This window comes from Toxotes jaculatrix, chromosome 10 (assembly GCF_017976425.1).
Source record: "Toxotes jaculatrix isolate fToxJac2 chromosome 10, fToxJac2.pri, whole genome shotgun sequence".
NCBI classification, from domain to species: Eukaryota; Metazoa; Chordata; class Actinopteri; family Toxotidae; genus Toxotes; species Toxotes jaculatrix.
Window position 1 is genome coordinate 2394992 of NC_054403.1, and position 12401 is coordinate 2407392.

Here is a 12401-nt window from a genome sequence, read left to right on the forward strand (position 1 = left end):
AGAGACATTGGTGCCCAGAGTTTGGACTGTCAGGCTGCTGGACCCGCCCCCTACCTCCTGCCTTACGAGTCCCCATTCATGCATGTTTTTTTTTTTTTTTTCCATGCTGATGGAAAAAAAAACATGAAACAACACACAGTCTTTATTAAACACTAACCTGAGACTGCAGTAAGAGCAAAAAAAAAAAAAAAAAAAAAAAAAAATAGACACATTTATATAATAAATGAGGATAGATGCAGATAGATTTTTCTATCTTGGACTTTATTGTGTAGCGTCTGAACACAGGTAATCAGGTTAGAAAAGTGGAACAGGCTCACATAGAGTGTACTATAGTGGTAGACCATCCATTATTTTCACCTAGAGTCCTTATGTTACAAATCACCTCTACAAATCTCAGGAAATACAGTACTTTACCAATTTCAGATATTATAAATAAATTAGTCACTGTGATCTATATGCTGTATATACCATAAGCCTAAGTGAACAGGCCTGTAGTTACATTTTGTAAATGTATACTGCTGTGCAAAAGTTTTAGGCACTTGTGGGAAAAAAAAAAATGCTGTTAAGTCTGGATGTTTTAAAAATAATGCCAGGAATAATTAACTTCATACAAAGTAAACAGAAAAAAAAACTGAATCAGATCAGTAGGTGGTGTGACCACCCTTTGTCTTTAAAACAGCACCAAATGTTGAGATCAGGGCTCCTGTGGGCTCCAGACCTTCTGCTGCAGGACTCCTGTGGGTGTCTCGGGTGTCTGCGGCTGTGTGTTTTGGGCTCGTTGTCCTGCTGCGGAATGAATCTGGGACCATCAGACGCCTCCTGACGGGACGGTGTGATGAAAAAGAATCTAAAGAAGTGCCTAAAACGTTTGCACACTACGCCGTCCAAATAGTGCCGTTAATCTCAACACCTCGAGGGGAGCCCTGCAAACTGCAGCTGCTGCGTAAAACTACTGACGCAGAGTGAAGTGAAGATATGGACAGTGAAAACTGAAAAAAAAAAAAATGGAAGTAATTTGTCATCATTCCCTAAATTTATAAGCACCAACCATCAGCATGTAAATCATTTCCATAAGAGTAATATGTGATGAAGAGGACAGTGGCGAAATGGACAGAACAGCACCTCCAGCTAGTGACACGTCTTCTTTAATAACATTTGGTTTCTTGCATAGTTCTTGTGTTGCTTTGGCCCTTGCATCTCCAAGGCCTCCAATCAATACTGAGTTGTTCAAACAGTATTCCACTTGAATTCCATATGAAGCATAGTATCTTCTCAATTATCTACAGTGTGGGTTGCAGCTGAAGGGAGACATCAAGTGCCATAATACTCCAGGAGTCTTGTAAGGTGATAGCACAGATAGAGGGTTTTTTTTTTTTTTTTTTTATTGTCCAGAGGTATTCATCTGCATTCTCATTGGCCAGCGGCAGCTGCTTGTCTCTGCTGGAACACCTCCAGTTCCTGCTTGTACCAATCGGGAGCCTCTGGGCCATTCTTTCCCGCCGCCCCGTGATCGTAGCCGTAGGCGACCGTTAGCTCCTCGTCTTTCTGCACAGCCCTCAGTGTTCGGACGCACTTGATTGGCCCAAAACGAGGATGGACGAACCTGCACAAACACACACAAAAAAAACACGTTTAAAGTCAGACAAGAAACAAACGGTAATTCAGATTCAGATAATATATGTAGATTATTGCATAGAATAGATTCAAAATAACAATGGTTCAAATGTCATTCTCTCTTTTTGCCCGGGTCCAGTCAGCTCTGTTTCTGGATGGCATGAGATTTTGGGATTTAGTGATATGATTCAAATGTCTGTCTCAGTTTAGACAGGCAGCACCTGGTTTCCTCAGGTTTAATCTAACAAAGGTGTACAATCTGTACAACAGAGTTGGAGAGGACAAAGTTAGCACGAGCCATAGAGCCACAACGGACACCTTTAGGGGAAAAGTGCCAGGCGGTAATAAACAGAAACTATCCTTTAAGCCGACATGGACGAAGATTTGAATCCATTTGAATATCCACGTCATCTGCTGAGGAAGACTGCGTCATGTGAACCAAAGCTATTCCATCAGCTATCACATACTCACGGGTCGTATTTACAGTTGGGGGTGAAGGAGTGGTTTGCCTTGTGACCCAGAGAGGCGCAGTACCTCTCTGTCTTGTCAAACGGCTGAGGGACATCGATCACAGTGTCCTCGTCCAGTGAGATTGTGTTTCCATTCAGCGCCCAGTCTCTGCTGTCTACCTGAGGAGTCCACGTCGTCGTGAAAGACGGACAAATGGTTTAATTAGTGCAAATACTGCAACAATAACCCAGGAAAACTGAGAATATGTAGAGGGTGGCAAAAATGGAACAGTTTCTCATTCATCCATTGCTTAAAATTTTAGTGATGGTTTACAACATGCAGTGTTCAGGTGTTCCAGCTGACTTCATGTAAGAATATTTTTGTTATTCAGATATTCAAATTGTAATTTCTTTTAGAAATGAGTTTATCTACTCCACAATCTTTTCCTGTACCTCATGAAAACCTGCAGAAGCACTCCCGGGTGTAAAAGTAGCCCGAGTGGTGAATTTCTTTGCCTGCTGGTGTGTGTGCCATACCTCCGAGTGTGTGATGCGCACTCCGTTATAAAAAGCCATCACAGTGTCCGTTTCAGCATCTATCTTGGCAAACAAGCCCTGTCCTGCTCCTTTAATCATAGAGTCTGCCACAAACACCCTGACAAACAAACACAAACAATACGGTGACAATATGACGAACAGTCCTGAAAGTGGCTCCAGTGTCATTCTAATCACCGCAGTAATTAACAGGACAGAGACGTGTGGACAGCTTGACCCACCTCTGGCTCTCATATGGGTCCGGAAGGAGAGTGTGGGTGGCGACACAGGTGGATGTGGACTTGTCATACGAGTACACAGGACCTTAAAAACAGAGGACGTCATCTTAATGTGTAGCTGTATACAATATGTATACAATATACATTAGACAGAACTGCAGAGGACAACCTGACAACCTCATCTGCCTGCATGTGGCGGGCAAATGAAGTCTCGTTGGAAAAACTACACTCCTGATTCAAGTATGATTATCAGTCTCCTGAAAGATTTGATTTGTGATTTGAATATTGGCTTTGTAGCTGATCGATAATTTCAGAAAAAGGATATTTTAAAACGTCTTTCATTAAAGTGCACAAAAGTGCCTGGAACTTCCTGGGCTGGTCCGGGGGAAAAAAAAAAAAAAAGAATTTAATCTAATGACGGTCAGCACTGGAAAAATCAAAGCATCTAAATATTACATGGATTCAAATGGGTAAATTATGCAGCTAAAGCCTGCAGCCTCCGGGGGGCAAAACATGTAGCCACGCGTAGGTCTCTCTTTAGATTTGAGCTGCAGAAGAACTCGCACTACACAAAGTCAAATAAAATGCCAGTCGAGACGAGCGCTGACCCGAAGACGGCATCTATACTTACTGTCTGGCGTGACTTCGAAGCGTACCCTTCCGCTCTCATTGGAGATCAGGGTGGCAAGGCGAGCCTCGATCAGCTCCCCGTCCACAAAGCTTCCAAACAGCGCCGTGCGACCGTCTGGGTAGATGTACGCTACCGAGTCACCGGTCATCTCCCCGTCCTCATTCACCTCCCCAAACACACAGCCCCCGTCCTAGACGCACCACAGTACACACCAACACGCACAATTCACACCGTTAACAAAGATACATAAAATATGGCCACAGAGGTGCTGGAACTCATGTGGCTGAGTGAATTGTCCACACACACCATACGCAGTGTTACAGCGAACAGTGAGCTGACTCACAGGGTAGTAGACCCGGCATTCCCCACAGCGGTTGTTGTCTTTGTACTGGCCCTTGAACACCAGATGGCCCTCTCCATCAAACTCCTGTGCAAGCCCATTGAGCTCGCCGTCCACATACGTCCCATGCAGGACTCCGCCATCTTCATAGGTGTACACCCCCTGGCCCTGCAGAGCATCATCTATATAGAAACCCTCCAGGGTACTGTGGGGAGGGGAAAGACAGAAGACAGCTGCAGTGGAAATTAAGTTTAAATTCCATCATCTCAAGACAAGCATAGCTAGATATGTGGGGAAGACCTTCTGGTACTAAAATGGAACAACACTGTAATAATATATTATAAATACTGCTGATTATATACTATATATAACAGAGAATTAGGGCCATTGTTAGGGAAAAAAGTCTGAGTTTGAGAATAAAGCTGAATAACACTACCTCTGAGATTAAAGAAGCAAGTTCTTGAGAAAATGTCTTTAACTGGTAACATTTCATTATATTTTTATATTTAGGGGGGGCGGGGGGATATTGTGAAATTTTCAGAATAAAATTGAGAGAGAGGTTTCTTTGGGAATAAATATTGTATGTCATGATTAGCTCGAGTAGGGTTAAGTGACACAGACGTTGTTTTAGTATTTATGACAGTTCATATATCCTGTATCACGTACTATTGGCCTTTGTGTTTGAACTGGAATGTCTCTACTCTGAGACCAGTGCACAGCTGTGGTTCGTGTCCATGTCATTTCTGCTTCTACCCTTGTTTGGTGATATGACTAACAGTTGCCTATTAGCCTGTTTGGTATTTCCTTATCCACTGCATCCACTGAAAAAGCTTTGGGCTGCAACTTTAACACAAAAGGGAACAAGCTGCTCAAAGATAAAAAAAAAAAAAAAAAAAAGCCTTCAAGGATGAGAATGTAGCGGTTGCTCTGGTAAAATGGACATTCAGCGAGCACTTTATCATTATTCGACACAATATTGCTTCTGTCTTATCTTTACAGTACCTTCCATCAAAGAAGAAGAACTTGCCCTTGCCATTCTTCTCCCCGTGGGTGAAGTGTCCTTCAAAGCGGTCACTGGATGAGTAGGTGACCGTGCAGAAACCATTGGGCTGCCCATCTTCATCCAACGGACCTGAACACATTCACACACACACACACACAGAGCAGTGTTAAGTCTAGTGGTTTGATTTAAATGAATGCATTAATGGCTCCTCGCAACTTTCTGACTTTACCAAACAGTAAGCTGAGGCTCATACAACCAAAACAATGAGCCAAAAGATGCTAAAAGGCTCTGTGGGGTGGTGGTGGTGGTGGTGGTGGGAGGTCCGTTACTTTTTTTTCATAGTCGGTAAAACAGTAGTGTGTGACATATTCCTCACTTTTCATGAATTCATCTCTTCTAACATTACCGACATGAGCGAATGAACACATGTCGCTAACGACCCAAAGTCTGAAAACACACACCACACCTATCCACATATTACAGTGCTAATTATCCTAAAACCGAGCGTGTGTTTAGCACACTGACAAAAAAAACAAACAAACATGCAACCGTTATTTTATTCATAATTCCCAAAAAGTCAAACATTTTTCAGTGCCCACACGCAGGCAGCGGGACACAGACATCACCCGGGCCGCTCTCAGTCGCCCGTCAAGCGGGTTTCCTCCTGAAATAAAGTCCCTGGCGCGGGCCCACTGTGAGACTGACTCAGGAAGATTTACGGAGAACTGCTACCACAGTCTCAACACAGCAGAGAAATGTCGCACCGTAACCGACATTTCGTCGTTTACACAGAAATAAAAACACACGTAAGATGTTGCTTACCTTCCACAACCTCTTCTATATTTTCATCATCGCTGTCCATGCTGCTGGAGGACCGCACACACACACACACACCACCAACACCACCACCACGGCACCACAACACAGCCCTGACCGCTCCTGTCACCGGCGGGGGCGTCAGCTTAGCCAGGCAGCACATGACAACAGCCGGGCCAGACCCTCTGTCTGAGAGGGGCTCTTGAAGTTTTCACAGTGAAGCTAACTGACTCTGAAACCGGCACAGATTTCATTTATTTCTTCATGTACTTATTTTGGAGTCAGCCAAAACGAGGCTGTCAGTTTCAGTTAGTGCTCTTGTGGTAAATGAGACAGGATATGACTTTTGATAAGTGATTACTTGTTTTAACTGATTTTCTGATTTCGTCTGTCATTTCTCCCTTAATAGGCAGCAGCCAGGCGACATATTTCATCTATCCCTCTTTGGGCATCACAGTTTCTCCCGTCACACAGGATGAAAACTGGACACACCCTCTATAGAAACACATTAGCTTTGGGATCTTTTTTATTCTCTGAATTTGTAATCAGGAAAAAACGTGAGGGTATTGTACTATACACTGGGTGAAAACAGTGTCATTGTGTTAAGACTGCTATGTTCAGCTAAGGTTGTCACTGAAGGTGTGATAAAGCTTAGATGCTATGGAGCCTGTGGCAGCTACCTGAGGCAGTGATTTATGTGAGATAGTACCTGAGAGTGAGTCTGCAGCAGGAGGGGGGAAGTGAGAGAATGTTGGCCTGGAGATCCCACTGTAAACCAGACAGCTTTCATAGCTCCAGCTTTGTCTACAGCTCATAGCAGCCTGTGAAAGCAGCTTCATTACTGACAGATGCTATGGTATGTACCTGGTCCCCTCTATTATAAACTTATATAGCCTTATACATTTGCATATATCCAAGCATGCACATTTTACACACATCTGGATACAAACACTTGAATTATAATGTATGAATTAATTATACTATATATATAAATCTACAATTTTTATATACAATATTATCTCTTTTTGCACTACATCACACTTTATCTCAATGTATGTACTTTGCAACATTGCACATTATTTATACAGACTGTCCTTCTTTTATACTTTATTTCTTTTTATTTAGTCTGTTTTGCTGCATGTGTTATGGGACCTGTCAGTCCAAGTCTTCTGTTTTGCACCAACACCACCATGTCAAATTCCTTGTATGTGTAACATACCTGGAAATAAAGTGTTTCTGATTCTGATTCTAAATAGTGCACTTACACATCTACACACCAAGATACAGACGAAGTATGCAAAACAACAGTACTAGTCCTACAGAACCCCCCCCCCCCCCCAGTCAAAAAAAATCAGTTCAGTTCAATCCAATTTAGTTCAGTTTAATTTTATTTATAGAGCACTTTCCACAATCAAAATTGTTTCAAGGCGCTTTACAGCACAACTTTAAGGAGCACCACACAAACTGAAGTTCACTGAACTCACTGTCATGTTCATGAAACCAGTTTGAGGTGACTTGAGCATTATCCTGCTGGAAGTAGCCATTAGAAGATGGTGAACTGTGGCCATGAAGGGATGAACATGGTCAGCAACAATACTCAGTCAGACTGTGACATTCAAACCATCACTGATTGGTATTAAGGCCCAAAGCGAACCAAGAAAACATTCCCCACTCCATCACACCACCACCAGCCTGGACTGTGGACACAAGGCAGGTTGGGTCCATGGGTTCATGCTGTTGTTGCCAAATACTGACCCTACCTGCCTCAGCAGAAATCCTGATCCATCAGACCAGACTTCATTTTTCCAGACTTCATCTGTCCAGTTGAGTCACCAAGATCATATTTTTTATTCTGATGTTTGATGTGAACATTAACTGAAGCTGCTGATCTGTATCTTTTATGCATTGAACTGCTGCCACATGATTGGCCGATTGGATAATTGAATGAGTTGCTGCGAGTGTAGGCTACATCTTATTAACTTCTCCATTTCCGATAAATAGGAACTTACTGGCAGATGGAGCTCTGAGTCATTGTGTTGGTCTGAGTGGGGTATCAGCATGATGCCAGAAGAGCATTAAGGTTCACTCAGTGCACAGTATACTACCACAGCAGTTGAGTCTGGCTGCCTTTCGTGTTATTTCAACAGTCATAATGTCCACTGCGTGAACAGTCCACTCCTCTGACTGTTGGCAGAGGGTGGTTTCAGATATCGCAGCAAGAACAAGAATCATAGCTGTTCCCTAAAATATAATTAGCAATAAAAAGTACTTATTACACACTGAAAGCATCCGCCATACAGCCAATACTGTTTGAGCATAACAAGCACAACAATGCACAAATGGTACATTCTTGAGACTTCAACTGGTGTGTGTGTGTGTGTGTGAGAGAGAGAGAGAGAGAGAGAGAGAGAGAGAGAAAGAGATCCAGTTCATCACATCATATTTAGATTATGAACAGTCGCTGGGAAACTGAAGTTTCCAACTTGGCTTCTCAACAGCTCTTTTCATACAAGCTTGCTCCTGACTCTGAGATCCTGCTGTGTGGAGTGTGGGTGTATGCGGCACGTTAGTAGCGAAAGAGAGAGAGAGAGCGTGGAGGAGCTGAAACACAACTTTACAAGCAGAGCAGAGAATCTAGTCCATCAGAGACCAGACTAAAACACACAATTCATTCACAAGAAAGCCGTCCAAAATGCAAATGTTTAGCACACAGGCTTGTAACTGACTTTCTCCAGATGTCAGCCTGGTTGCTTGCAAGTGACTGGATGGGTGTGTCTGTCTTTTCCATCGAATAGCAATAATGAGATTTCTCCTGGCTCATCAGCTCATCAGCAATAGCTGTTGTCATTTAAATATGTCCCTGTTTCTGCTGTCAGTTAACTGAACGAGGATGAAATAATGATTTAAGTACAGCAGTCTGTCACAACAAGGTACGAGGCAACAGGGGGTCTCTTGCAGGAGCTGGGATCAAACCACCGAGCTTGTAATTAAAAAAAGTCTAAGCCACCCCACGAAGCAACGAAGTTGCAGATTGTAATCAAGGGAATTCCCCTCCTATCTCCCTTCTTTCCAAATGTGTAGGAGAACCTACGGTGGCCTTCAGGTAACATAAAAACACAAAAGGCCTGGTCTAGATCCAGTGTTTGGTTTGTCTTTTCTGGGCTACCGTAGAGACGTGGCTGGGCATTATGGCGGGTGCTGTGGAAGAACCTCCTCCCTATGTAGATATGAGGGGCTCATTCTAAGCCAGCAAAAACAAAGCAATTCTTAGTTTAAAGGTGAATATACACTAATGAAAACATCATTATGAATATAATTCCAATTCTGCCAACTGATCCCCCTAAATCCTACACACTGGTACTTTAATGTGGATGTAGCCTAGGTTACATAACCTCTTAAGACAAATACCCCATGGGTAATAGTCTGGGAAAAGGTTCACTTAACCTTTCATCTTAAAAGAACTTTTCTTTTTTAATGGAAGTTTGATGCATATGTCAAAAAAGACCAAATTCATCATAGCTATGAACTAAAGCTGTACTTTACTGAGTAATTATGCTAATGGAACCCTTACATGGATGCTTGTGAAAAGAGACATACGCCTGGTGCACATAAGCATCTCTAGGATGTTCATACCTGGGAGTTCTTTAGCACATAGTTTACCAATATACAGTAAAAAGAGTACACACATTCCAACAAGAAGGATTCACTTTTAGGCAGACATTCAGTTTGGTACTTTGATGGATGAAGGACAGCAACAAACAACCTTTGTTCCTCATGCAGCTGGGCTGGTGCAGATATTAGTTCAGCATTTAACAGGCCCTCACTTCTCTGGTCTAGTGAATGGCAGGGGAGGGCTTTAATAGCGCAACGTGTCAGCACTCGTTGTGGGATGTGGCACAGTGGCTTTCACCCAGGAAACACTCCTGCTTGTTTCATAAAGTTGACTTAGTACAAGAGGCAAAGCTGTGAGGAGAGCTGTGTTTTTTTTTTTAGCAGAGGAATGGGAACTGACTCCCCCTTTTTGTTGGCTGCAGTGTCTCTTCTGTCTGCACTGCAAATGGGTGAGTTACACATGTCAGCATACTTGTTCAGTGGTGAAAGCTGGCAGTGGTTGCTTATTTGCCAAGAACTTTTCTCACACTCTGGCTGTGTTTTACGCCAATTCTGAGGTAGGGTCTGGACTATAGCAACATAGACAATTCTTGTAAACTTTATCCTTCATTTATGCCTTAATTCACTGTGTCACTGATTTGGTCACTGAGACTTCAGATCTGTAAGTGTGAGTTTGAAAACATTCCCATTATAGGCAGGCCTGTAACAGACTGAAAACCGGTTTTTGTTATTTAATGAGCTCTCACCAACACCACCCCATCACTGTCTCCCTCCAGGCTACCTGGCTCGGCGGGTTGGATTGTCCAGGATGGCCTATAAGGTCCTTCCTCCCTCTGTCACTGGTCCTCCAGAGTTTGAAAGGACTTTCCGTGCACAGTAAGAGGACCAAGACATCTTTTCATAAGCTAACATTATGCAGTTATGTACCACCTATAATAACATTGACAGGACAGTGACAGGACACACACTCCAAAAAATGTTTATCTCATTATTAGACTCAATGGGCTTCTCTCAGAGTGTACTTAAACCAGAGAGAGCTAAACTGGTCCTACTTACCAGATCAATTTCAGTTTGTAGATGTTAACAATGAATCCCCCATGTATGCGTGTGGAGTTCCACAAGGTTCGGTACTTGGATAGATTCTATTCACCTTATATTTGTTTCCCTTAGGCAACAGTGTCAGGAAATTCTCTATAAACTTCCATTGTTATGCAGACAATACCCAACTGTACTTGCCAGAGAAGCCAGAGGAAACCAATCAGTTAGTTAAACTTCAAACGACCAGTAATTTTCTGCTATTAAACTCAGGCAAAACTGAAGTTATGTCTCCAAAGACTCTCCAGCTGATCCAAAATGCTGCAGCATACTGATAGGAACCAGGAAAAGAGATCATATTTCTCCTGTGTTAGCTTCTCTATACTGGCTCCCTGTAATATCCAGAACAGAATTTAAAATCCTGCTCCTCACCTACAAAGCCCTCAATGATCAGGCACTATCATATCTTAGGGAGCTCTTAGTACCTATTACCCCACCAGAACTCTGGGCTCCCAGAATGCAGGCTTACTTGTGGACTGCATTCTGCCAGGGAACTTCCCATGATTCACCGAGGGGTTAGGGTCTTCTCTTCTCCTCACCCTCTCCATCTGTTCTCATTCATATCCCATTAATACATGTTACTAACTCAGCTTCTTGTCTTTCCTGTAGTTCTGTTCTTTCTCTCCTCTCTTCTCTTCTGCTGTCTCTCTCTGCAGTTTCATCTTCCTCCAGAGCTGTAGAGTCTGGATCTACAACTGTGGGCCACATACTGCCCCCAGTATTAGTCTCATTAACTATTACACTGTTGTTATTGTTAGTCTTATTATAAATCCTATTACTGTTTTCTTCTTCTTATTAGTCTTGTTATTATTATTATGTGGAAGCTGCACTGTGCTATGCAGCTTCCTGGTCTGCACTCAGGACAATGGACCCCTGTCTAGCTGTCAGTGGAGGGCTTCACTGTTTCAGACTAAGTGCTGTCTCAGAGGCCTTTGCAACGTGGCTGTAGGATGCAGTTCTGAGAAACAAACTGAATACAGAATGAAGATATTGACTGTCCACACAACTTGTCAGCTATTTGCCAGATTCAGTCCAAAATTGAAAGTGTTGTATATTTTCAGTCTGTTACCCTCATCAGTCAAACTCAGTCAGAGAAGTTATGACATTAAAGTTGACTCTGCGTTTGTTGTGGTGTGTGTTTGCAGTCAGAACTGTGTAGAGTGTTACCCTGTATTCCTGGTGACTCTGTGGACCTGTGGCATGTTCTTCAGTGAAGCGACTGCAGCTACAGGAGGACTGCTGTACATTATTGCCCGACAAATCTATTTTAATGGATATGTCAAGTCCACCAAGAAAAGGTCATTTATCTAACTGATAGATTATTTTTGTGCATTATTAAATGTGTGAAATGTGATATGTGTGTGTCTTCCATAGCAATGGCAGATATGATATGATCTGGCAGCAATGACCTGATTTAAAGTATGTGATGCTCTCTGGTTTACAGGTTACCTGGTTTTTACCTGACCGTGGCTGTCTTTGTCACTCTGTCCCTACTGGGTTTTATTGGAATACTGCATGGAATACAGCATAAGTACTCTCATGTCCACTTATGAAGACATCATCTCCACCAAATCATGCAGAACAACTAATTATCAGAATCAGAATCAGAAAAAAATGTTATTAATCCCTGTAGGGAAATTCTTTTGTTACATACAAACACCCAATTGAAAATGAAGAAAATTGCAGACATAGTGTGTACACAAGAGAAAAAAAATGTTTCTAAAATAAATATAAACATACTAAATAATATTGCTCCTTACTTCATGGGTTTTATTTTATGCAACTGTTAAAACCACCATTCAAATCCTACACAGAGTGGCACAACAACCACAAACCAGATGTATAACTGAAGGCATCTTTACATTTTTTTACATTTTTAGGCTGTGACAAAACAGGCAAAGGTCTGGTGGATTTGTGGTTTGAATGGTTTTGTGCTATAAAGAAAATAAAACATTCTTGTGTTGAATCTGTGCCCCCTCTCTGATTATATTTGAAAAATCATCACTAAATAAAATGCTCTAAATTTATTATCAAACTCAAAGGTTTCGTTTCAGTTCTTCTGGGTTGT

The 12401-nt window shown here is 42.3% G+C and overlaps 2 protein-coding genes across 3 annotated transcripts; one reads left to right on the forward strand and one right to left on the reverse strand.

Moving 5' to 3' along the window:
- Positions 1-248: 248 nt before the first annotated feature.
- On the reverse strand, positions 249-5837 carry setd7 (SET domain containing 7, histone lysine methyltransferase). Of its 2 annotated transcripts, XM_041047748.1 has the most exons (8): positions 5633-5800; positions 4810-4939; positions 3811-4012; positions 3468-3657; positions 2840-2921; positions 2601-2718; positions 2086-2243; positions 249-1603 (listed from the first exon to the last, which is right to left on the reverse strand). In XM_041047748.1, the coding sequence occupies exons 1-8, from the start codon at positions 5787-5789 to the stop codon at positions 1411-1413; spliced, it is 1230 nt and encodes a 409-aa protein (XP_040903682.1). In that variant the 5' UTR covers positions 5790-5800; the 3' UTR covers positions 249-1410. The 2 variants fall into 2 exon arrangements, with proteins under 2 accessions (XP_040903682.1, XP_040903683.1); XM_041047749.1 differs by lacking the exons at positions 249-1603; positions 2086-2243; positions 2601-2718; positions 2840-2921 and having other exon boundaries at positions 3475-3679; positions 5633-5837.
- A 3755-nt stretch (positions 5838-9592) lies between these two features.
- Positions 9593-12362, forward strand: mgst2 (microsomal glutathione S-transferase 2). Its single transcript, XM_041048361.1, has 4 exons — positions 9593-9687; positions 10015-10114; positions 11479-11631; positions 11778-12362. The coding sequence occupies exons 1-4, from the start codon at positions 9627-9629 to the stop codon at positions 11884-11886; spliced, it is 423 nt and encodes a 140-aa protein (XP_040904295.1). The 5' UTR covers positions 9593-9626; the 3' UTR covers positions 11887-12362.
- Positions 12363-12401: the final 39 nt, after the last annotated feature.

Excerpts from the sequence above, each read along its gene's own strand:
- setd7 (XM_041047748.1), bottom strand. The coding sequence starts at position 5,789 with ATGTGCTGCCTGGCTAAGCTGACGCCCCCGCCGGTGACAGGAGCGGTC. Across the intron at positions 2,922-3,467 it reads CTTCGAAGTCACGCCAGACA|GTCCTGTGTACTCGTATGAC; the intron begins GTAAGTATAGAT and ends TCTGTTTTTAAG. Across the intron at positions 2,719-2,839 it reads GACCCATATGAGAGCCAGAG|GGTGTTTGTGGCAGACTCTA; the intron begins GTGGGTCAAGCT and ends TTTGTTTGTCAG.
- mgst2 (XM_041048361.1), top strand. The coding sequence starts at position 9,627 with ATGGGAACTGACTCCCCCTTTTTGTTGGCTGCAGTGTCTCTTCTGTCT. Across the intron at positions 10,115-11,478 it reads GAAAGGACTTTCCGTGCACA|TCAGAACTGTGTAGAGTGTT; the intron begins GTAAGAGGACCA and ends GTGTGTTTGCAG. Across the intron at positions 11,632-11,777 it reads GTCAAGTCCACCAAGAAAAG|GTTACCTGGTTTTTACCTGA; the intron begins GTCATTTATCTA and ends TCTGGTTTACAG.